At 38.2% G+C, this 26,689-nt stretch overlaps 2 protein-coding genes across 2 annotated transcripts in view; both read left to right on the top strand.

Annotated features, from left to right (window-relative positions):
* LOC149228562 (uncharacterized) overlaps nt 1-26,689 on the top strand; it is a 110,212-nt gene that overhangs the window by 46,743 nt on the left and 36,780 nt on the right. The gene's annotated exons all lie outside the window — the stretch shown is intronic.
* Nucleotides 3,570-26,689, top strand: part of LOC149228563 (uncharacterized) — a 58,719-nt gene continuing 35,599 nt past the window's right edge. Inside the window, exons 1-2 of the mRNA XM_089376866.1 lie at nt 3,570-4,524; nt 4,685-5,043. Of these exons, the coding sequence (XP_089232992.1) occupies nt 3,570-4,524; nt 4,685-5,043 (1,314 nt within the window). The remainder of the gene's footprint in view (nt 4,525-4,684; nt 5,044-26,689) is intronic.

Here is a 26,689-nt window from a genome sequence, read left to right as displayed (position 1 = left end):
GCATGCTACTGGAAATGACTTTCCTTGTGGCCCTCTCTCCCCCTCTCTATCAGTCAATTTACTCAATTGCTCAAGTGTGTGAGAAAGCCTCTACCCTGCCTTGTCCTTATACTTTGGTAGAAAATCTGTTTTTACAATTTTTGTTAGTGTAAGTCATGCATGAGATACAATTTTAAACTCAACTGCTAAATATAAGACTTTCACTTTTTTACTAATGTGAATTACAAAATATAATTACTTTTCGATAATATTTTTCTTTTTTGAAAATATCTTGAACTACTTCTCACATGTTCACATTGAACATGCGCTGAAGTTCCTATTTGAGCTACAAGTCTCAACCATCCAATGCCAAAGCATGTAAGGGGGTCATACTGTGACACTATGAGGGCGTCTTTGAGCTTGGGGAAGTGCTATGCGTAGAAGGCCATCTTGCGTCTCTAACTACAAGAGGTGGAGGGGGGGATGGCCCAAGTGACCTGTATATATTATTTATAGATATCATATTTGATTATCATGTTCATCTCCTACTTACTAGGCAAGTGATGGTTGGGGGTGTCTAAAGAGTACATGAACTAGGGAAGTTGATCTATCAATATATCAAATGTCTAAAGGGAGTGACAAACCTTTGAATACCAACACTGTACTCTCCTTGTTTGGGGGGGGGGGATGTGATTGGGTGATGGTCTCCATGGATTGTAAGCTAGATATGGGCATTAATCTCTGCATATTGACGGAATGGTAAATCCTTGGAGGTGATGCATCAACTCTACTAGTCTGAAGTTTGGCTTGATCTGCAAGGGTTGTGCCACAAACTCTGTGTGGATTATGGGTTGAGGGATTGTCCATTTGCATTCGATGGTGATGCAAAGTAAGAGGGTTTGAACTCTCTTGGTGTGAGCCCAATTTTACTCTAGTAGCCTCAATTCCCAAACCTTTTGAACTGTGCAAAAAAATTAGTTTGATGATAAAATCCATGAGGTCTAGTTTGGATGATATGTTCTGAAAATGGTGTTGGAAACATTGCCTCTCTATAAGCACGAGGGACTTGTTACCCACCAAAAGTGGGTAGCTCATAGGAGAAAATTTTTCTCAGCCAGCCAGCAGCCCTATGATGGCTCATAGATAGATTTACATTAGAACTCTCCACCAATGTTCTAGTCAGTGCTCTCTCCCATCTTGCATGTTGTTCGAAGGTTGGCGGGTCATCTATTGGAAGGCACTCTAACCAATTCTATAAGCATGTGCTTTCATTTAATGTTTTGGGTCATACTAATATGGATCATAGACCAAGCTAGATGATTAACCGTTCTTGATTGTACCCTTGTTCCCATGCTTCACCTGGGAGGTTACCCTTTGCCCCTAGTCCAGTGTGACCTCCATTGAAGTTCTTTCTTTAGGAGGGGCACTAATAGGAGGCACTAATTGAAGTAGCATGCCCATGGTAATCCATACTCAGCACCGTCTATATTCCCCTTCTTATCCATATCCATTCTTTAGGTTGATTGCCATTTGTCATTGGGAATGGCACCCTATATCCTCATCTTTGAGTCCGGGCTTGAAAATTTTCCGTAAGAGGTTGATGCAGCCGAAGAAAAGATAAAAGCATGTGAAGCCACAAATAAAGAAAGGGAAAAATGCAAAAGATCGCTGGGACACAGTAAGCACATGGGAAAAATCCTAGCATGAGCTCCACCCCCCTCATTAGCCATCACCTAGTTCCTCAACTTTTCATGCTCTATATAAATAAAGGAACTTTTGAGTGTCCCAACCTGGATGAGAGAGAAATTGCTACATCTTTAAGGGGTATTGGAAAAGCATAAAGCAAGTTGGGACTTCTAAGCTATGCAAGCAAGAAAATATAAATTATTAAAGTAAAAGGTGCACCAGAGGGGTGGAAAAAGTAGGCCGAGGAAAGGGGTAACTCGTGCTTGCACGATTGCTCCCTCTTCTCATTATATCACTTAGAGATATTGGACCTCCTTTAGTTGGTACCTCTGTTTTACAACTCGGCCGAGTTGAAACCGAAACGGCCGTTTCGGACCGAGTCAAACCCCAACACAATGACCCGGCCAGCAACCCGGCTCGGCTGACCGAGTCAGCTATGACTCGGCCGAGTCATCCAATGACTCGGCCGAGTCATAGCTGACTCGGTCAACCCGGCCGGGTCCGTATTGACTCGGCCGAGTCATTAAAAGCACGGCTGGGCAGCGTATTTTATGAATTAAATTCACTTTTTTGCTGTTTTTTGGTAAAGTTAATTAGGGTTTGTGGATTCCAAAGGGTAATGGTAGATTGTTAAATGCTTTTGGGGTCCATTTCCCCCTCCCAAACTCTATTTAAGACAGCCAAATGCTCTCATTTCACTCACAGCAGTCTTATGCATTTGAGTGAGAGTCTTCTTTGAGAGTTAGTGAGCAGTTCTTGAGCTTGTTTTGGAGCAGCAGTGAGGAGTCTTGGAGGAGCATTGTAGCTGGAGTGAGGAGCTTCTTGGGCAGCCATTTGGAGCAGCATTGAGGAGCTGATTCTTGGAGCAAGCTTGAGGAGGCAGTTTGTGCCTGGAGGTATTTTTTTCCACCTCTATAAATCTGTTTTTACTTAGTAAATTTTAGGTGCATATCAAGATAGCTTAGAGAGTGTTTTTAGTCAAATAAATGAACATTGAATCAATTTTTTTTTTTTTTTTTTTTTCATTTTCAGATTGTTTTCCTAGTAAAAAAATGGCACCTAGAGCAAAAGATCCTGCTTGGGCATATGTTGAAATGGTTGATAGTGAGATGTGTTGCAAGTTTTGCCATAGGAAAATTAAGTCAGGTCCTGGGGGGATTCATAGGCTGAAACAACACTTGGCAGGGATTAAAGGCAATATTACTCCATGTCCCTCTGATCAAATTGGGGAGATTAGAAAGAATTTGTTGGAAAGCTTTGAAAAATTTAAAGAAGAAAAGACTAGGCAAAAAGAGATACAGGCTGAAATTGGGAGGAAGAGGGAGATACAAAGAATGATGGCTGCCAACCCCCACTATGAGTTTGAGGGTTCTTCCTCTATCCCTCAAACTGATGCATCAAACCCTTTCCGTTATGTTCCTCCCTCTTTTGCTTCTGTTCAAGATAAGGGAAAGGGTAGAATGAAGGGTGATGGGACTATCAAAAGTTTTTTCACTCACTCAGGTTCCTCTCCATCAGATGCACATGGTCCTGAAGTTAGTATTAGTAAAGGTCTTGCTCAGCCCACTTTAGATGACCATTGGAAGAAAGAATTGAGGGAGACTGCTTGTGACTACATAGCTAGATGGTGGTATGATGCTGATATCCCCTTTAATGCTGCTCGTTCACCATATTATGAGCCTATGTTTGAGGCCATACATGCTGCTGGAAAAGGCTTCAAAGGCCCTACTATGCAAGAGCTAAGGGGGTTTCGTTTGCAGAAAGAAATTAAATCAATTAATGAGTATTTGCAAGATTTCAAGGAATCATGGGCAAGAACAGGGTGTACCATCATGTCAGATGGATGGACTGATCAAAGAAACCGTACCATCATAAACTTTCTTGTCTTCTGCCCACAGGGAACCATGTTTTTAAAATTAGTTGATGCATCTAATAAGGTAAAAGATGGCCACTTGTTGTTTCAGCTATTGGATGAGGTTATTGAGGATGTGGGGGTGGCTAATGTTGTTCAAATCATCACAGACAATGCCTCTAACTATGTTCTTGCTGGTAGACTGTTAGAGGAAAAACACAAGACCATCTTTTGGACCCCATGCGCTGCACATTGCATAGACCTCATGCTTGAGGATATTGGAAAATTAGATTGGGTCAGAAACACTGTAGATAATGCCAAAAGCATAACAAAATTTATCTACAATCATACACTGGTTTTGAGTCTCATGAGGAAACACACTGGAGGCAAGGATATTATTAGGCCTGCCATCACTAGATTTGCTACACATTTTTTGACATTGCAATCTATGCTTTCCCAACATAGAAACTTGCAAAAGATGTTTTCCAGTGATGAATGGAATCAAAGCAATTGGTCTAACAAACCAGAAGGCAGAGAATTGAAAAGGAAAGTCCATGATGAAACTTTTTGGAGAAAGGCAGCAGAGATTGTGAAGCTTGCTGAGCCACTAGTTAAGGTGTTGCGGTTGGTGGATGGGGAAAGGTTGGCTATGGGCTTCATTTATGAGGCTATGGATCAAGCAAAGGAGCAAATAAAGACAGCATACAAGGATAGAGTGGCAAAGTATGGGCCCATTTGGGCAATCATTGATGAAAGATGGAACAATCAACTCCATCGCCCTATACATGCAACTGGGTATTTTTTGAACCCACGGTATCATTATAAAGCTAAGGAGTCAGGAGCTTTGAGGGGGGAGGTCAGAGATGGACTGGTTGATTGCATTGAGCGCATGGTCCCATCGGAGTCTGATCAGCTGCTGATACATCAGCAGGTCACATCCTTCAGCAATGCAACAGGTACCTTTGGGAAGAACCTAGCAAAGATTGCAAGAGAAGCAGATGAGCCAGGTAAACAAAAATTTCAATTTTCAATTTCTTAATGGTTTTACTTTTTTTATTAAAGTTTGTTAAATCATTTATAATTTGAAAGTTAGATATAATTTGTAATTTTGTTGAGCTTCAGCCTTCATCTAACTCATAATTCATTACACTCCTATGTTTTTTGCAGCACAATGGTGGGAGGCCTTTGGTGGCCAGTGCCCTGAATTGCAAAGGTTTGCAATTCGTATTTTGAGTCAAACTTGCAGTGCATCTGGGTGTGAGCGCAATTGGTCTGTCTTTGAGAGGATTCACACAAAGAAGAGAAACCGTTTGGAGCAAAAACGGTTGAATGATCTAGTTTTTGTCCAATACAACCTTCGGCTCAGACGGAACCAATTGCTGAACAAAAGACCTGATTCAGATCCCATTGTGTTGGAAGACATTGATCCAACATCAGATTGGGTAGTGGAGAGTCGTCTACCAGAGTTTGATCCTAATGAGGATCTTGAGATTGATCAACTTGATGTTGAACATCCACTGCAGCCTGTTCAGTTGAATGCAGATCCCGATCCACCAGCCTCAGTCTCACAGCCAGCTAGTAGGACTCCAGTTGTAGGTGCTTCGCCTTCCTCTGCTCAGCCACGACAGAAGCGCAGCCGCATTTGTACTCTATCTCAGCTTGCATCTGCTGCACAGCCTAGTGGTACTGGCACCACTTCTACAGTTGCAGTTGGAGACGATGATGATGAGGAGGAGCCATGGGGCCCCTTGTCTGACTCTGATGATGATGATCCAGAGATTGGTCGAGATGATCTTAGCTCCTCTGGCAGTAGCTACTAGCCTCCTTGGTTATTTGTATTTTGTTTTGACTCTTGAGTCTTTGATCATGTATGACAGACTACAGTTGACTATGTATTTACTATTGCCATTGGGTACCATTTTGATATAATGGATTGGTTCATGAGCCTACTTTGATCATATGTTGTCTTCCATGTATATTATAATGTTGTGTGTTTGGAAACTTGAATGAAAATCTTTAAAATTATGTTTAAAATATTTAAAATTATGTTTTTTTATAAAAAAAATAAATATTTAATGTATTTTTTACAACGACCGAGTCATTGAAATCGAGCTGTCCGAGTCATTACCGAGTCGGAGTCGGAGTCGGAGTCGATCCTCGGCCGAGTCGGAGTCGGAGTCCGAGTTGTAAAACATTGGTTGGTACCATGGTTATGGCCATTTTCCTTGTAGTCTTTCCCATACCATCATCACTTTTATCACAAGCACCTATGGATTAATCGGTCTATCAATGCAATGTCTTTTCCCTTAAGGCCTAGTAGCACCTTGTTGACCACTACGTGTCAACGACCCATAGCAGTACACCCCATTTTTTCGCAAAAGGGATAGCACTTGATTGATGTGTCTGTGCCGTCCAACTATCATCATCTGCCTGACTTCCAAGATGTTATGTAAACCCTTTCTGCATGTGTATAATGTAAATAATCTAAGCAGATCCATGTTATGGTAACGACCTAGGTAAACCTACTTTTCTAGTGGCGATCTCCATTCTAGAGGTTTTTTGTCTCACCGATCCATTCTGAGATGGTCGACAGAGTTTTCCTCCAGTCTTACCGCAAAGTTGGAATGGATTTTATCACTAGGATCTTAGGCAAATCTTAGTGTTTTAGATCGAGTCTATGTAAAAGTAATTTGGGAATAATCCTAACTATTTGGTTAGGTTATTTTATTACAAATTGTTTGGTTTGCTGGATTATGTTTGTGTCGTAGAAATGGATAGTCTGTGAGGGTCTATTACAAATGGGTTTTACCCTTTATGATGTAAAAAATATGAAAATTATGATGTAAAGTGTCTTGAAGGTTGGAAAAACAATTTATCCCCTCATAGGTTAATTAATTAAATTTTCTAGCAAAAAATTAATTAAAATTCTAAGTCAGAAATTTAATTAATTTTAAGTCCTAAGTAAATTTAAATCTCCAAAGGCAAAATTCGTCGGTCTTTAAAAATTAAATTTTAAAAGGTCTCGAGACTAAGGTAAATTAATTATTTTGTCAAATTTTAATCCTTTGATCCCTGGAGGTTAAGTCAAAGTCAAAATTAACTCAAAAATTTAATTTCCAAGTTAATTAAAATGCATCTAATTAAAAATTTCGAATTTCCCCAAATATTCAAATATTTCGACGGATGAGATTAAAAGAATTTTTAATCTTCATCAACGGTCGAGATTGCTTTGACGAGGATCACTCGAACTAGCTGTTGGAAGCTTTATCTTTAAATAGAAAGTCATTTGTGAGTTGATTCATTCGACCTTTGAGTCGTGTGCTTAGCAAGAAGCTCTTGTGTAATTTTTCTTCTGGATAATAAAGAAAGACTTTGAGGTTAAATTTTGTTGGTGTTACTCTTCATGGGAATACTGTAAGATGTATTGTTTTCATGCATAATTTTTTCTAAAGCCATTGATGATAGCTTCTAAAGAGTGATTTGAGTACAGGTATCTTGCTTAGTTGTTGGGGTTAGAATAATAATCTAAATTTTGAACGTAATAGCAAGTATCTCTATTTGTCTGAGTTTTTATTATTATTTTCTCGCTCTATTTTTAATGGCTGGATCAAGTTTTGTAGGGAAATATTGATTTTAGATCCTCGTGAGTTGGGGGAAGTTTTTAGTTCGACCGGCCAACTCTCGACCCATGTTTTCTGAGGAGTCCAGTAAAATTAATCCCGAGCTTATCATAAGATTTTTTGTTGGTGATGCACAAAGGGTTTCGAGTTAGCACCTCCTTAAAATTTAAATATTTAATTTTTGTGTGGGGAAATTGATAGATCTGGCTGTTGGGGGCCTTAGATTATCAGATCTGGGAGTGGAGTTGGACTCATACTCCTTAAATTTGATAGATTTACCATTCTTGTGTAGTTTGTAAATTTTGTAATTATTTTTCTAACATGGTTTTTCTTGGTTTTAGTTTTTATTATTGTATATATCGTTTGGGTGTTTTCTTGTTGTCGTGCAACTATAGATCTGAGAAAGAAATTTGTGTAGAGTCCAGATTTAGGCCCGAGTCCAGATCTAGGCCCTGGAGGGTCAAATCTAGATCTCTGGGGGTTTATCAACATAATTTTCTAGGGATATTATTCAAATTTTTGCGGTCCAAGGGTTTGAAATCTTTTTTAAATCTGGAATTTTTTATGAGGGTTTCAAGGAAATCTGAAACAGAAGTATACTAGAATTGTTTTAAAGAGTATCTGGGCTACCATTTCTTTGCTGATTGGTTTTTTTGATTTGCTTCCTGGGTTTTTGGATCGCTGCAAAATTTCAAAATTTTTTAGAGAACCCTCTTGCCTCCTTTGCTGCCAAAATCACAGCCCGTCTGTCTACTGCGTTTTTTCCAGCTTGCTTGGCTCACTGTCTCTTTAGTTTACATACATCACTTCCATTATATTCGGCTGCAAATTTTGACTTATTTTATCTCTGCGTTTTTTCTTTTCTGTTGCAGCCTTCATCCCCTGCAAAAAACACTGCTTCTCCTCCATCGAATCCGTTGCCATTGACCCATTTGTGGCTCCATACGCGATTGACATAACCTGCTGCAAACCTGCATCCTCATCCCCCAAATCCGCTCCCTCCTCCGTTTCCCTTCCTTGCTGCCGTTGCCTCTTCTCATCTGCGTTTCCCTTCCTTGCTGTAGTTGCCTCTTCTCCTCCGCGCTTCCCTTCCTAGCTGCGTCCCTCTCTGCGTGATGCCCTCCTCTCTCTGCTGCGTTTCCCTGCAACCCCTTGCCGACTTCTCTCCTTTCCTCTTCAACGCATCCCTCTGCTCCATCTTCACCTCGGCCTGCATCATCTATTCTCCTCAATCGAGCTCCCCTTGCCGTCGTCGACCTGCACACAACAAACACTCAAAACATTTCAATTTTTTTATTTTATTTACTTCACTTGTATGCATATGATTAGTTTTAGGTTTCATTTTTAATTTATTGGTCTTTCTTATGTTAGCATAGGGTTTAGTTAGTTTCCTTTTCATTTTTGATTTTTTTTTTTTAGTTTTGGTTAAACGTTTGATGTTAAAAAAAATAAAAGAATAAAAATCTATTTTTTTGGTTAAGTTTCATTTTGATTTTGTTTTGTTTTTTTTTTTTTAATACTTTGGTTAACTTCTAGATTCAAATTTTTTTATTTTAATTTTGATGCTTCTTCTTTTCCTTTTATTTGTTTTTATTTTTTATTTTTATGTTTTGAATTTTTATGTTTTTCATTATTTTGATTTTGTTTTAAAAATAAAAAAAGAAAACATTTAAAAATCTAAAACAATTTAAAAATTTAAAAAACATCTAAAAACCTAAAAAGTTTAAAATTATTTCATTTTTGTGACTATGCGATTTCTAAGGAATTAAATCATAAGAGGACCTATGCTTTTGCATTTAAAAAAATAAATTTTTATGTGGCCTATGGCCCATTAAATTTTTAATTTATTAAAGTCCTTTCGATTTTATTATTTTTGGTCACATTAAAGAATTTAATTTCTTCATTTTACCACTTTAATTTAATTGCCTAAGGAATAATTAAATTGTTAATCTAAAGTTCCTTGGTGTCCTTCTGTGGTAGTGATTTCTCTATTGTCAGGTGTGATTAATGTTTTAAAATCATTGACTATTGGAGAATGATAAATTATTTTAGATCTGGGTTATTAATGAAAATCATTTTAAATCTGAACCATTGCTTAGCATTTAAATTTCATTATTTTTCACAACATTTAATTGCTAGATAAAGTTTTGGGCATTGATTATTCATAATCGTCACTATTTGTCACATTTATAAATTGCTCTAGATAACTTGTTTTTACTTAGTCCATGGTTAATTGAGTATAAAAGCATTGGTCTATAATCATTTCTCTCTTATGGTTATGTTTTGGTCGTGTTAGTGTTTGATCTATTCATTTCAATTAACCAAGACTCATTTACATTCGTAAAGTTGTCCATCTTTAAGTCTCCTAGAGCTTGTGTTCCACAAGCTATCCTCATTTATTCACCTCAAAGACTACCCCCCTTGATTTGTCTAGCAGAGAGTCTAAACGGAATGAGTAAGGATTAGAGTGACAGTCCTTACTCTGAGCATTGTTGCGATGCCTAGACACTGTATGCGACAACAATTTTTGGCGCTGTTGTCGGGGATAGAGTTTTTCTGTCCTTGGTCCTTATGACATTTTTCTAATCATCTAATCTTTTCCGCCATTCATTAGCCCGTTGAGTGGAACAACATTTTTATTCTCGACGTTTCAATGACATTTCCTCATCATTCTTCTCATTTCTCATCTCTCATTCGAGCTGGCAAAGCCAACACTTCTTGGCATTGCCACCAAGGACTTATTTATTGGACCTTGGCTTTACGGCATTTCATCTCATTTTTCTGGTGTCATTTCGTCTCTTCATACTAACTCTCGTCATCTCTCTCATCTAATCCTTTCATCTTCACTTTCTGCACCTGGACATTCCGGTTGGTTTCCTCTTTGGGTGGCGACTCCACTTATTCATTCATTTAATCCCAGATAAAGAGCCCTGCCTGAATATCCATTTGCCTCCATCCACTAACTTTTCCATTTCGCCTTTGGAAACTTTGTGGGAGATTCATGCTCAAGTGGCGGCTCCACTTCTTCCATTTCTTACAAGAATTTCTGCTAGAAGCTCGCTTCTTGTAGATGTTTTGATTTTCTTGAGCAGGGATCTCTCTCTCTGATATCCATTTGGCCATCTTTTTCCCGTTAAACAAGTCATCATGGATTATGACTTGTTTCCTCCTTGCAATTTTACTAATATTCAAGGAGCTCTGCATGGTTATCCTTCTTTTTTTGGTGACATCATCGATGAGTTTCCTCCTTTTCAAGGTAACAATGCTTTTACTGCCAAAACTTACCTCCAGAATGTCAACCTCTGTATAAGCAAGTGTCTCCCATATTTAAATATGAAGATGTGAAGATGAAGATTTTCATTCTTACCTTATCTAGAGATGCTTTAGATTGGTTTGTTAATTTCCCTAATAACACTTTTGATTCTCTACAATCAATCATTGATGCCTTTGAAGATAGATATGGAGATAAAGACAAAGTCAAAGCGAAAGCTGAAGTAAAGGAAACTATAGAAGTTGAAAATGATTTCAAGGAGTTAATTCAAATGGTTAAAGACATACAATTAAATCAGGCTCAAGTAAGCAAGAATGCAGAAGTTAATCAGGCTCAACTTATTAAAGATATGGAACTTAATCAAGCAAGATTAACAGTTGATCATGCCAGGGAAATTAATTCTATGCAAAGCAAGTTATTAGCCCTAGAGGAAAAGATGACGATCATGGAATTCAATCATTCAAATCAAGTGACTGCCATGGAAGCAAGTTATCAAGAAGAAATAAGTTCGATTCAGAACAAATTGTCAACTATGGATGAAGAAATGACCATCATGAGATTCGATTATAATAATCAGTTAGCTACCATGCAAGCAAATCATAAGAAAGAGATAAACTATATGCAAAACTGCTTCATGGGCATGAAAGCAAAGAATGATAAAATTATAAAGGACATGGAAGTTGGTCAAATATCTCTTTAGAATAGATTATTAGCAATAGAAGAAAAGCAGATACCATGTGTCATTAATATGGAGGGAATCAATATCATCGAAGACAGATTAAAATAATGGAAGTTAATCATTCTAATCAAATGTCCATTATTCAGAATCTAATAAAGACTATGCAAGCTAATCATGTTTCTTTGCAAGAAAGATTCTTGAAAACTGAACTCAATCGAGTGAAGTTAATAGTAAGACATGCCAAAGAAATGAGTTCATTACATAAGAGGCTGGAAGAGAGGAAATGACAGGTCCCACCTTGTTGTGAATATCCCAAGAAAGATGCTAACTCCATTAATGAAGATTTAACTAAGAATGACATGATCAAAGAAGAAATTAAAAAAGATCAAGCTATAACTCATAACCCCTGTGCGACTGATCCATCATTCTTGATAGAGCAGATGTAGAATGAAGAAAGACATGTCATGCATATCTTACATACTTCGTCTGAGAGTTTTCAAGCAAAATGTTCTACATCATCAGTGATACAGCCTGCCACAAAGAAAAAACGCAAGAGAAAGAGAATGAGAAAGAAATTCGATGCATCTAATGGCCGCAAGCAGCGTGATTTTTGGATAGGAAAAAGTTCTACCATGTGCAGGATTGGACATGGCACATCCGAGAAACAATCGACATATTTTCCTGAAAGTAGGCAAATGCCTAGTATGCAATATATTGAACACATCTGATGCCATGGGGCATATTTGTATTGTATTTCTAACCTTACACCCTATTATTTCAGTATTTCAATTTGTAGTTAGATTTGTGTTTTTCATGTTATTAGGATAATTAATAAATGAAGAGCTTATATCTTTCCTGTGCGCAACGTTATATGATGATTTTTGGATGGACACTACTTATGTTATATTGTGTGTTGCGTGGATGCAGATTCTGGATTCTCACATTCCTCTGGTGCAACAACGTGTCCCCAAGTAGAGTCAGATGTTGACCACTACGTGTCAACGATCCATAGTAGTACACTCCCTTTTTTTGCAAAAGGGATAGCATTTGATCGATGTGTCTGTGCTGTCCAGCTGTCATCATTAACCTTGCTTCCAAGATGTTATGTAAACCCTTTTTGCAGGTGTGTAATGTAAATAATCTCAGCAGATCCGTGTCATGTATGTAACGACCTATGAAAACATGCTTTTCTAGTGACGATCTTCATTCTAGGAGGTTTTTTGTCTCACCGATCCATTCTCCGATGGTCGGCAGAGTTTTCCTCCAGTCTTACCCCAAAGCTGGAATGGATTTTGTCGCTAGGATCTTAGGCAAATCCTAATGTTTTAGATCGAGTCTATGTAAAAGTAATTTGTGAATAATCCTAACTATTTGGTTAGGTTAATTTATTACAAATTGCTTGGTCTGCTGGATTATGTTTGTGTCACAGAAATGGGTAGTCTGTGAGGGTCTATTTCAATTGGGTTTTTCCCCTTATGATGTAAAAAATACGAAAATCATGATGTAAAGTGTCTTGAGGGTTGAAAAAATAATTTATCCCCTGATAGGTTAATTAATTAATTTTTTTGGCAAAAAATTAATTAAAATCCTAAGCCAGAAATTTAATTAATTCTAGGTCATAGGTAAATTTAAATTCTCCAAAGGCAAATTTCGTTGGTCCTTAAAAATTAAATTTTAAAAGATCCCGAGACTAAGGTAATCAATTATTTTGTCAAATTTTAAATTTTTGATCCTTGGGGGTTAAGTCAAAGTCAAAATTTTGGGGAAATTAACTCAAAAATTTAATTTTTGAGTTATTTAAAATGCATTTAATTAAAAATTTCAAATTTCCCTAAATATTTAAATATTTCGACAGATGAGATTAAAAGAAATTTTAATCTTTATCAATGGTCGAGATTGCTTTGACGAGGATCACTCGAACTAACCGTTGGAAGATTTATCTTTAAATGGAAAGTCATTTGTCAGTTGATCCATCCAAAAATTGAGTTGTGTGCTTAGCAAGAAGCTCTTGTATAATCTTTTTCTGGATAATAAAGAAAGACTTTGGGGTTAAGTTTTGCTGGTGTTACTCTTCATGGGAATATTGTAAGATGTGTTGTTTTCATGCATAATTTTTTCTAAAGCCATTGATGGTAGCTTCTAAAGAGTGATTTGAGTACAGGTATCTTGCTCAGTTGCTGGGGTTAGAATAATAATCTAAATTTTGAATGTAATAGCAGGTATCTCTATTTGTCTGAGTTTTTATTATTATTTTCTTGCTCTATTTTTAACGGTTGGAACAAGTTTTGCAAGGAAATCTTGATTTTAGATCCTCGGGTGTTAGGGGAAGTTTTCAGTTGGACTAGCGAACTCCCGATCCGTGTTTTCTGAGGAGTCCAGTAAAATTAATCCCGGGCTATCATAAGATTTTTTGTTGGTGATGCACGAAGGGTTTCGAGTTAGTTAATTTTTGTGTGGGGAAATTGATAGATCTGGGTGTTGAAGGCCTTAGATTATCAGATCTGGGAGCAGAGTTGGACTCATACTCCTCAGATCTGATAGATATACCATTCTTGTGTAGTTTGTAAATTTTGTAATCATTTTTCTAACGTGCGTTTTTCTGGGTTTTAGTTTTTATCATTGTATATATCGTTTGGGTGTTTTCTTGTTGTCGTGCGACTATAGATCTGAAAATGAAATTTGTGTAGAGTCCAGATTTAGGCCCTGAAGGGTAAGATCTGGATTTCTGGGGGTTTATCAACATAATTTTCTAGGGATATTATTCAAATTTTTGCGGTCCAAGGGTTTGAATTTTTTTTAAATCTCGAGATTTTTATAAGGGTTTCAAGGAAATCTGAAACAAAAGTATACTGGAAATGTTTTAAAGAATTTCTGGGCTACCATTTCTTTGCTAATTGGTTTTTTCGATTTGCTGCCTGGGTTTTTGGATCGTTGCAAAATTTCAATTTTTTTTAGAGAACCCTCTTGCCTCCTTTGCTGCCAAAAATCATAGCCCCTCTGTCTGTTGCGTTTTTTCTAGCTTGCTTGGTTCACTGTCTCTTCAGTTTACATACATCACTTCCATTATATTCGGTTGCAAATTTTGACTTATTTATCTTTGCGTTTTTTCTTTTTTGTTGCAGCCCTCATCCCCTACAAAAAACACGGCTTCTCCTCCATCGAATCCGCTGCCATTGACCCATTCGTGGCTCCATATGCGGCCGCCATAACCTGCTGCAAACCTGCGTCCTCATCCCCCAAGTCTGCTCCCTCCTCTATTTCCCTTCCTTGTTGCTGTTGCCTCTTCTCCTCCGCGTTTCCCTTCCTTGCTGTTGTTGCCTCTTCTCCTCTACGTTTCCCTTCCTAGCTGCGTCCCTATCTGCGTGTTGCCCTTCTCTCTCTGCTGCGTTTCCTTGCAACCCCTTGCCGACTCCTCTCCTTTCCTCTTCAACGCATCCCTTAGCTGCATCTCCACCTCGGCCTACATCATCTTTTCTCCTAAGTCGAGCTCCCCTTGTCGTCATCGACCTGCACACAACAAACACTCAAAACATTTCGATTTTTTTATTTTATTTACTTCACTTGTATGCGTATGGTCAGTTTTAGGTTTCATTTTTAATTTATTGGTCTTTCTTATGTTAGCATAGGGTTTAGTTAGTTTCCTTTTCATTTTTGATTTTTTTTTTAGTTTTGGTTAAACGTTTGATGTTTTATAAAAATAACGAATAAAAATCTACTTTTTTGGTTAAGTTTCGTCTTGATTTTGTTTTAATTTGATTTTTTTTTTTTGTTCTTTTTACTTTGGTTAACTTCTAGATTCAATTTTTTTAATTTAATTTTGATGCTTCTTCTTTTCCTTTTATTCTTTTTTTATGATTTTGTTTTTTTATTTTTATGTTTTGATTTTTTATGTTTTTCATTATTTTGATTTTGTTTTAAAAATTAAAAAAAAAATTAAAAAATGTAAAAAAATTTAAAAAATTAAAAAAACTTTTAAAAATCTAAAAAGTTTAATTTTTTTTCATTTTTGTGACTATGAGATTACTAAGGAATTAAATCATAAGAGGACCTACACTTTTGCATTTAAAAAATTAAATTTTTATGTGGCCTATGGCCCATTAAAAATTTTAATTTATTAAAGTCCTTTTGATTTTATTATTTTTGGTCACATTAAAAAATTTAATTTCTTCATTTTACCACATTAAATTAATTGCCTAAGGAATAATTAAATTGTTAATCTAAAGTTCCTTGGTGTCCTTTCGTGGTAGTGATTTCTCTATTGTCAGGTGTGATTAATGTTTTAAAATCATTGACTATTGGAGAATGATAAATTATTCTAGATCTGGGTTATTAATGAAAATCATTTTAAATCTGGAATCATTGCTTAGCATTTAAATTTCATAATTTTTCACAGGATTTAATTGCTAGATAAAGTTTTGGGCATTGATCATTCATGATCGTCACTATTTGTCACATTTATAAATTGCTCTGGATAACTTGTTTTTACTTAGTCTATGGTTAATTGAGTATAAAGACATTCGTCTATAATCATTTCTATCTTGTGGTTGTGTCTTGGTCGTGTTAGTGTTTGATTTATTTATCTCAGTTAACCAAGACTCATTTACATTCGTAAAGTTGTCCATCTTTAAGTCTCCTAGAGCTTGTGTTCCACTAGCTATCTTCATTCATTCACCTCAGGGACTACCCCCCTTGACTTGTCTAGGAGAGAGTCTAAATGGAGTAAGGATTAGAGTGACAACCCTTACTTTGAGCGTTGTCGCGGTGCCTAGACATTTTGTGCGACAACACACCTAATAGGGCTAAAAGCATAATCATCCTTAACACGAGCATGGTATCTTTTTTACCAATCCTAAGCTAGAAAGATATTGGAAGACAAGGTTTATGTGAACTATTTTTGTGCTCCTAACATTGAATATTATCCATTGTGATACTTTAATGGTTTTTGTCCTTAATGGTGTTAATCTCACTTACTCATGCAGGAGAGATCCTATCTAGCACCATTAAGAGGTCGTTTTTCCCAATCTTGAGAGTAGAGATGACTTTGTAGCCCAAATGTTTCCCTGATGAGATGAACGTTGGGCTTTGAGGAGCCTCCACATGGTTATATTGTTGAAGTTTGTAGCTCAGGTAGGTACTTTTACACAAGCCTTGTGTCTAGGCAAGTAGAAGTCGCCCATATCTCCTTAGAACACTTGCTCTAGGTTGAGCAAGTTGCTAATGTAACTTAACTTAAGTCGAACTTAAAAAAACCACATATTAATATGTTGGCTTATTGAGCTAATAGAAACTTAGGAAAAGTAAAGTAATTTACTTTAGTGAGTAGGTTTTAATTTTAGCCATTGATCTCAAGTGCGGCGAGATCTAATCTAGGTCGTCAATTACTTTGAGATTAGCGTTCGGATTAGGGTTGTGGCTCAATGTAAAGCTATAAAAGCAAGGTTGAGGAGAGGAGATAGACACACTATACAAGGAATCAAGAGGAGTGTGATACTCCCGTGTGCTGATTCCAAGAAAGGTGCAAGGAGCAGCAAGGGAGAAAGATCTAGATCAACCAAGAAAGATTGAAGGATAGATCTAGGGCTTGATCACGTGGATCACTCCAGGTTATTGTTGTATATGTAATTCCTTTGCTGGGCCATTATCCCAGGATGGGAGCCCAAATAGGTTCTAAGTCATTATTAATAATGAACTAAGTTGATTGGGCAAAGATTTGTCATATGTGATTGAGCTGGTTTTGTAATTTTGGTAGGAACATATTTATGTGTTTATTTAGTGAGTTTTATGCTAAGAATTAAATGCCAGGTGTTGGGTTCTTGGAAAATAACATGGTAGTAGAGGTAGAACTGTGAAGAAAAAACCCAATCTTGGAATCGCAGGTGCCGTGTTCATACTGGATCTTTGGGGCCAGGTGTGACCATGATTATATGAGCAATTTTTTTTAGGGGCTAAAGTAAATTAGCTATGTTACCTACCACATGTGGGTAGTATGCATAGGAGAATTTTTTTTCCTAGATGGTCCTCAGTTGGAAGCCAACAGCGCCTTGCAGCCACCAGATAACTCGATGTGCCATTATCTCTGCCACCTGAGGCATCCATGTGGTCCCTCGCCCATCTGTTATGATCATATGTTTGAAGGTGGGCCTCCCAATCCCGAAGGTATGGCTTTTCATCGGTATTGTTGAGTAATTTTCCTTACTTATCATGGATACTTTTGGGCATGGATTGGTGGGGGGATTCAATGGAAAGAGTGGGCTAGGTTTGTACCCTTGTCTCCTCCGCCCGATTTGGTGGTTAGCCTTGTATACTAGTCTCGTGGATCTCCTTTATTGGCCATTAGCTTTAAGGTTGGCATTACATGGGAAATCCTGGTTTTGGTTGCGTGGTCTTGCTTCCCAACACCATATACATCACTCCCTTCTACTCATTCTAACCCCATTCATCATTTTTCCCATTTGTGTCCACATGTGTCCATTGGGTCCACATAGGGTTACCCTTCCCCTCCCCTTGTCCACACCTTGGGTCGAGCCTGGAACGATGCCCCGAAGGTTGATGCAGTTAAAAAGAAAATAAAAAGCATAATTTGGCCACTCTCAATTGGAAATGTACCACAAAATGCAAAAGATGGTCGTGACATACAAATTTAGCACGTGGGCAAAAGCCAAACATGAGCTCTACCCCTTAGTCATGGCCATCACCCTGGTTCCTATGGGCCCTAGATGAGCCCCCTCCACATTAAGGAACCCATTATTGTCCTGTAGAATTTCTTGTAGATTCACAAGCTCATGCAGTTTACTAAAGCACAGGACAAGAATCTACTTCTATTTTCAACCAACGGAAGCCAATAGATCGATGAAAACAAATGAACAAGAAGAAGATAAATCAGTGGCACATAACACAATAAGTATTTGAGGAAAGCCTCAGCTGAAAACCCCCTACTATCTGTATTGCATTATATTAGAAATCCAAGATGAGAATAAAATGCTTGTTCTCACAAGAACAATCCCAGCACTCAGTATGATCAATCTCCTTGCTCACAAGCAAGCTCAAGCCAATCTCTAGCCTCTTCTGCTGCTCTCCAAGCCCTTGATTCCTTTTGCCCTTGGTCAAAGAATTTGGATGAATACAAAATGCTCTGCTCAACCTTGAGCCTAACCTGCACAAGTATTTCCTAACCTCTGCTTGATGACTTCCTTTGGGCAATACTTAGCCAAATTCCTAGCCTTCAAGCTTCTAATTCCTTGCACAATTCCTGAGAGAATTAGCCCGTATTTAAAGTGGGAAATACTTCCTCAAAACTGCGCAATACATTAGGTCCTCTTCCTGATTGCATGCATGATATTTACAACTCAGTAAATCATACAACTGATAGTACACTGTCCCTGCACTCTAGTCTCAACTGGGTCTTTTTCAGAATCGAAATGCATGAGTTTTTGATGAGGAAATCTTCGGTTAGCTAGAGTGACACTTGTGGATGCACTAGTGCACCAACTGACTGTTAACTCTCTATTAGTTCCACAAATAGTTTGAAATTAATTTAATTGAACATAACTCAGTAAACTGAGTTATCTAATTACAACTCATAAATAAACTCATTTTGGACCCCTAAAACTTAGGGAGAACATATACATGACTTCCAACTCGAAATTCCTAAGTTAATTAAGTCAACTTAACTTAGTTAACTATTACAAGTTTGTATGAGAAAACAATTACAATTTTAATTCACAATTTAATTCAAGGACAAATTAAATTGGAATTTCTGGATTCTATTTTTAATATTTCTTGTTGCTATTTTCAACACTCCCTCTCAACAAGAAAGGAATTCAACTCGATCCCAATCCTGAACCTTTGAAATGCTCTGCATGCAACGCTTCTCTCTAGTGTTGTTTTTACAACAACTCCAGAAACAAAAAAAAATCCAACCTGAATCAGTATGATGCATCTGTCATTAAAGTCTCTGACTGCTATTGCCTTTGTCGACTGAAAACTCTGCGCTTCTACTGACTCTGCCTCTCTGCACTATTGTCAACCCTTCTTTGTGCTTTTCAGTATCTGACTGCTCTAGTATCTGTCACTCTAATCTTTGACTGCATCAATCCCACTAATTCCTCCCGCTGCTATGTACTTTGGGCTCCCTTGGCAAGGTACGATCCATGAGATAAAACCTCTCAATGAACCCTGCCCAATTTCATCCCTCTTGGGACTATCACTTCACATTGCCCCACCTCACACTTGGAGGCTATGCACTTGGCTCGAAATTTTCCCCTACTGGAGGTCTCTGCATGAGTGGATGCCTCCACTCGGTCTCCTCTCAGCTTCTCTAGTTATGGCTGCTCCACAACTTCCTGACGCTGCTTCTAAGACTACATCTTCTGGGGCTGCGTGTTGAGAGGTAATTTACTCTCCCTTTTCAACCACCAAGTCTCTAACCTTTGCCTTGCTCCTCAAGGCTTTGCATGCATCTTGAACCTCAAGTGCATACATGTTCTTGGCTAGCACACCAATTTGTTTCATTTGTCCCGCCGCCATGAAATTTTCTAGAAAAAGAGTTGATTTTGAATCAATGATATCTCCCTCATCTGAACTCTGATTTGGCCGTTTTTTTTGTTTTGAATTTGGGTATTTTTTCGCAAGGAATCCAGATATGCTATTTGTTTCTGAAAATTTTGCACAATTTTTTTTAGATCTGCACTGCAAACTCATGGCCCAAAAAAAACCCTGCTCTGATAGCATGTATAATTTCTTGTAGACTCACAAGCTCATGCAATTTACTAAAGCATAGGACAAGAATCTACTTCTACTTTCAATCAGCGAAAGCGAATAGATCGATGAAAACAATATGAACAAGAAGAAGATAAATCAATGGCACGTAACACAATAAGTATCTGGGAAAGCCTCAATTGAAAACCCCCTACTATCTGTATTGCATTAAATCAGAAATCCAAGATGAGAATACAATGCTTTTTCTTACAAAAACAGTCCCAACACTTAGTATGATCAATCTCCCTGCTCACAAGCAAGCTCAAGCCAATATCTAGCCTCTTCTGCTACTCTCCAAGCCCTTGATTCCTTGCGCCCTTGATCAAAGAATTTGGATGAATACAATATGCTCTGCTCAACATTGAGCTTAACCTGCACAAGTATTTCCCATCCTCCGTCTGATGACTTCCTTTGGCCAATACTTAGCCAAATTCCTAGCCTTTAAGCTTCTAATTCCTTGCACAATTCTTGAGAGCATTAACCCGTATTTAAAGTGGGAAATCCTTCCTCAAAACTGCGCAATCCATTAGGTCATTTTCCTGATTGCATGAATGATATTTACAACTCAGTAAATCATACCACTGATAGTACATTGTTCTTGCACTCTAGTCTCAACTGGGTCTTTTTCAGAATCGACATGCATGAGTTTCTGATGAGGGAATTTTTAGTTAACTAGAGTGACACTTGTGGATGCACTAGTGCACCAACTAACTGTTAACTCTCCATTAGTTCCACAAACAATTTGGAACTAATTTAACTGAACATAACTCAGTAAACTAAGTTATGTAATTAGAATTCATAAATAAACTCATTCTGGACCCCTAAAACTTAAGGAGAACATATACATGATTTCCAAAAGACTTCCAGCTCGAAATTGCTAAGTTAACTAAGTCAACTTAACTTAATTAACTATTACAAGTTTGTATGAGAAAATAATTACAATTTTAATTCACAATATAATTCAAGGACAAATAAAATTGGAATTTCTGGATTCTATTTTTAACATTTCTTCTTGTTATTTTCAACATGTCCCAACCCCTAGTGGGCAATGAAATACCCCACCTTAAAAGGGGCACCTACTGCTACATCCTACACATCATGCTCTCATCCCCTGAAGCCCCGAGTAGTTATGAAGAAAAATCAGTCAAAGGCAAAAGGCATATGAAGAAGGGTGGAAAAACAAAGGCTGGAGTAATTCATGAGCCACAATTTGCTCCCTTCTACACTCATATACCAAAGTGTGGGCTTCCCTTATTATAGCTATCCTTGTACCATGGCATGTGGTTTGGAGCATTTCCTTGACTCCCACTCCGTTCCATTACTATATCATTTTCCACCTACCACTTGATGGATGTACCATGGACATGTCACCCCCTTTAAAGGTTGAAACCACTTAATAGGGCCTTTGATTAACTCCCCCTTATTGAGCTTGGAGACACTAATGTACATGCCAAAGCCCACTATGGAAGGGCATGCCACTATGAAGTGCCCCATTGATTCCATGACTTGTAGGCTCTTTTACTTGATTATTCTAATGATTTGTTGTATTGGAGGGCAAGGTGACGCATTGGATCTTGTGCAGGATTGCAGGTGGGTCTCCATTTGGGGCTTGGTTTCCCTATATGGTTTCCTAGCCCTTCAGAGGGCCACATTTGCACTTGTAGGGTGAATGTTGAGAGCAATGCGCCTCCACCATAACAGAGATTACTTCATGGATTCCCATCACCACTCATTGATTGCTTGTGTTCCACCTTTTGGATGAGGATGATGTACCTGGTTCACCATGCCTAGCTGGCTCCACACTTGCACCATACACTTGGGAGATGTTATAGGGTCCAAATGAGGACGTGTCTCACTGGAGGAGACAAAGGGAGGGCTTATGTCATCATCCTAGCCCTTACATATGGTTTATAGGCATTTTGATCCACTTTGAGACCCATGAGGATGTCCTTGTGCCCCCACAACCACTTGGGAGCACCATAATGACTTGCTTGGAAAACAAGGGGCCAACCCCTTGTCCACTATGTTTAGAGTCTATTTTCTCACCATGGCACACTTTGGGTTTCATTAAGTCTACTCAAAGGCCCAACAACTCATTTTATTGACCATTTTACCTTCTTGAGAGGCCTATTTTTATGTTATTGAGCTATCTTGGTGGGCTTGTCACCAAGGGATGTTAGTATTGCACATTATTTTATTATTTGGGTTTTAATTTGGCCAATTAGGCAAATCGAACTCATTAGAGATGGTATAAATAGATGAGAGGTGATTCATTTCTCTCATCGTCACTTGGATTTGGAATTAGTAGCTACTTGAGAATTTCACATTCCCTTTTGGAGGACGAGTTTGGTTTCATGGATGAATTTTGATGTTTGGATTCTATCTTCTTGGTCTTGGAGCTTCATTATTGGCATAATTTGATGATTGGATATACTCATTGTACATGTAAGTGATCTTTTTCATGTTTATTCTTGTTATTTACTTTGTCACATGAATGTTGTTGGGATTTTCGCTATATAGGTCTGAAATTTACTGCTACTCTATGCGAAATGGTGGAAATTTTGGTCTTTGAAGTGTTGCATACATTGCATGTGTCATGTATGAATGGGTGAATGTTCCTAGAGGTTATCTTTGTTGAAAACACCTTGACAAGTCATCAATTTTTGCATATCAAAGTATAAAATCTTCTGGCAGCTACTCTCATGCCCTAATTGCCATGTGAAGTTGTCTAGAGGTCTCCTTGATTGGGTATAGTCTCTCCAAATCACAAATTCACCTTGACTCCATCTCTCCCAAAGGCAAGGCATTGATCCAACCATTGGTGGTCACTTAAAAGAATATTTTTCTCACCTTCTCCTTCTCTTTCTAGGCCTAGCCCTAATAGGTCACTTAGGGCATCCAACGAATTTTATTGTAGGCATCCAAACACCTTAATTTTTGTCCACTACTGTGATGGTGTTATCTCTAGAAGCCCTTCAAAATTGAAGAAATTCTAACAGTGGGATCCCAAGATATAGCAAACCCTAGCTCAAAGACCATTTCTTGCCCTAGGTTTCCCTTGGTTAGTATCCTCATTTGGATCAATGTATTCAATCCTCAAAAGAGAATTTGTGCTTTGATCCTCTTCTCCTGCCTAATTAGGTCAAGCCCCTCCTTGGTTGATCAACTCCATATCCTTTACTTAATTTTGGGTCCACTTAGTCGTGTGTGGTCCTGCAACTTTACAACTGTAATTTCACAAAGATCACATAAAGGCCAATTCTTTATAAGGTTTTTCGGGTATAGGATCCCTCTTGGCAAGATATATTCCCAAACCCTAGCCTCAAGAATCCTCTTAACTCTTCCTAGAGAGCCTATCACCTTGCTTTTCAAGAAAGAAAGCCATATAATTGAATCTCTCTTGTAAATAGGCCTTGGGAATCACCTTTCATCCTTTCATTAACATATTTGTTCTTGTGATTCCCTTATACCGGGTCTCCTCCCATTGGTGAAAGTCCATAAAGAGTAGGGAGCCTTAGCTGAGGTGTTAAAATTGACAACTAGGGCCAAATTCCACCTTGGGACAACGCATTTGTTGGAGATGATGATTGCATTGGTTCCTCTTTTCGAGAGGTCCAAGATTGATATAAAGATCATCTCATTCAGACAATCAGAAATGTGATTTTAAATTTATGCCCACACGTGCAAATTGATTAGGTCGGCTTCATCATTATGTAGGCTCAAGAAGCCCAATGGATGTGTCTCTTCACCCACAACGAAGTGTATAAATAGAAGATACCTCACACCTCATTTGAACATCCATCACTCACACATTCTTCTCTCTTTCTTCATCAGATTGGTTCGTACAGCTTGGGCAACTTCTCTCTCTCTCACACGTGCGGCTAGGAGGACAATTTCTGGGCTAAATAACAAAATCGAAATTGTAGAATTTCAGACTTCAGGGACAGGTTTGATCAGCGTTGGCCAAGGTGCATTTGACTGAGTTTGACTTTGGATTTTGGGTCAAAGATTTGATTTTCTTAGGCCACATTGCTGGGCACAAAAATCGAGGAATTTTGGGTTGGTTGACTTGCGTTGACTTCAGGTTTGACTACTGTTTGACCGCAGAAAATTACCATATTCTCTCTCCTTTGACCGAGTTTGACTGCACTATTTTCAGCTGAATTTATCCTTCTGATCAGGCGAGTTTGACCAAGGAAGACTGAGCTGCTTTGAGGAAGATTTGCTGCTGTTTTGATCAACATTGACTTTCTGGTTAGGGCTGAAGTTTGACTACAAAATTTGACAGGGTTGATTTGACTTTGTATTGACTTTTGTACTCTCTCTCTTTGCTGAACTATTGAATAATAATAAGAAGAATTGATCAAAGGGTTTTCCCCACATTGGGGTTTTTTCCCTGGCATCCACCAAATCCGGTGTTCTCTTGTATTGACTTGTCTTCTACAATTTTGTTTTATGTTCTATCTGCATTTAATGTCAATGTGATTAATGGTTAATGTGATTGTTATTGGATATAATTGGAAATTTTTATTGGGCTGCTAAAGGAACATTGAAGTAAATTGTGCTAAGCATAGAACATACCAATGTTATCTAAAATTAACATGGTATCAAAGCACAGGTGAAGACAAAGTCCAAGCAAGAGTGAGAAAAGCAGTCACTAAGGAAAGCGGTTGGACAAGAATTTTGAGCTAGCTTCAATGACGACTACATCATACCTCAAATCCGAGGACAAGCTCAAAGACAAATCCGACTATCATGCATGGAAGATGTCTTTGGATTTGACTTTAGAAGAGAATTATGCGATCGACTATGTAAAGGGAACAGTAGTGGAGCCTCCTTCAAATGCACCCGCTGCTGCAAAAACAAAGCATAAGAAAGGTGAGGTCAAAGCTAAGGAAATAATTGTAGATTCCATTCACAAGCCTTTGGTTGCCTATATTTTTGATTTGGAAACATCTAAGGAGATGTATGACAAGCTAGTTGGGATGTTCAAAGTAAACAATGCAAATCAAGTTCTCTTTCTCAGGAACTGGTTGAAAGACATCAAGATGGATAGAGGAGAGTCCATTCAATCCTACTTCATGAGGATTACCGAAATTAAGAATGATCTCCTATCTACTGGAGAAGTTGTTGGAGATAGGGAGCTCACTCTTATTGCACTTGGAGGCCTTACAAGAGCATGGGTTGTGTTCAACACCACCATCCTCAATAATGACAGTATTCCGGGTTTTGATGAATTATTGGCTAGATGCACTCAAGAAGAAATAAGGATGATGGAGAGAGATAAGCCCTCCAATGGAAATGATTCTACTGCTTTCTCCGCTCATTCTAAAAGGAAGAATAATGTTGGTCCAAGAAGACAAGGTCAAGGATTTAAGCCGGAATTCAAAGAAGCAAGAAAAGGAAGATGTTTCAATCGCAACAGGTTTGGCCGCTATGCTAGAGAGTGTCCTCACAAGAAGGATACTCATAGTCATGATGACAACAACAACCACAACAACTACAAAGGCAATGGCAATCAAAGGAACAACAAGTTCAACAACAAAGGAAAGAGAAATGCTCCCGCTGCTCGATATGGAAATGGTCGTCTTCCCAAAAGATCAAGAAATTCCAGGTATGAGGAAAGTAATGTTGTAGAAAAACAAAATGAATTTTATCTTATTTCTGCTTTATCTATTACCTCTCCTCTAGATGCATTGGATCATTGGCTGATTGATAGTGGAGCCTCAAGGAACTTAACTAGGCACAAAGCGGCCCTCCCGAATTTGGTTGAAAAAAAGGCTAACTTGCAAATCATACTTGGAGATAATGCCACCTATCCCGTGAAAGGAATAGGTACCATCACTCTTCACTTGAATCAAGGTCAAACCATCCATCTACAAGAAGTATTGTATGTGCCCGATTTGAAGAAGAACCTGGTATCTATTTTTGTGATGGAAGATAAAGGCTTCAAGGAAGCATTCGTTGATGGAAAGTTACGTCTTTGGCAAAGAAACCCTAAAGATGCATTTACACTTGGATTTAGGGTTGATGGTCTTTATCAAGTTGGAGGAAGTCCTTTGGGAGCCATGCCTTGCGACACTTCTCTTCAATCTGAATTGTGGCATCGAAGATTTGCCCACCTTCATTACAAAGCCTTACCCGAGTTAAGGAAGATGGTCACAGGTGTGCCTGATTTCAACATGAATAATGAAGGTGTTTGTCAGGGTTGTGCAGCTGGGAAACTTACAAGGGGACAATTCCCCTCAAGCGAAAGTCAAACTTTTGATATTCTTCAACTGGTCCATTCTGACCTATTTGGTATGTTGCTCATAACATCATTAGGAGGATAGTTATATTATGCTATTTTTGTGTATGACTTCTCTCGCAAAACATTGATCTATTTCTTGAAGAAGAAGGATGAATTATTCAAATGGTTTTGTGCTTTCAAAGCCTTGGTGGAGAATCAAACAGGGAAGAAGATCAAAATATTGAGGACTGACAATGGGACCGAATATGAATCAAATGAATTCAATAACTATTGTAGAGAAGCTGGCATTAAGAGGGAGACAACTGTTGCATACACTCTCGAGCAAAATGGAGTTGCTGAAAGAAAGAATCGAACGATCATGGAAGCCACCCGTGCCATGCTTCATGATCTAGGTCTATCGAAGTTCTTATGGGGAGAAGCTGCAAATACCACTGTATATGTTCAAAATAGGTGTCCACATCAGGCATTGGGTTTCAAGACACCCGAAGAAGTTTTCACTAGTAAGCAGCTTGATGTTTCTCATTTTAGAATATTTGGTTGTCCCGTATATTTCCATGTGCCTAAAGAGAAGAGAAACAAGTTGGGAGCATGCAGG

The sequence above is a fragment of the Pinus tabuliformis genome, chromosome J (assembly GCF_031772625.1).
Source record: "Pinus tabuliformis cultivar Carrire ecotype Pingquan chromosome J, CPIR1, whole genome shotgun sequence".
Lineage (NCBI taxonomy): Eukaryota > Viridiplantae > Streptophyta > Pinopsida > Pinales > Pinaceae > Pinus > Pinus tabuliformis.
Note: the sequence above shows the minus strand (reverse complement) of the source record. Positions and strands in the feature narration are given on the sequence as shown.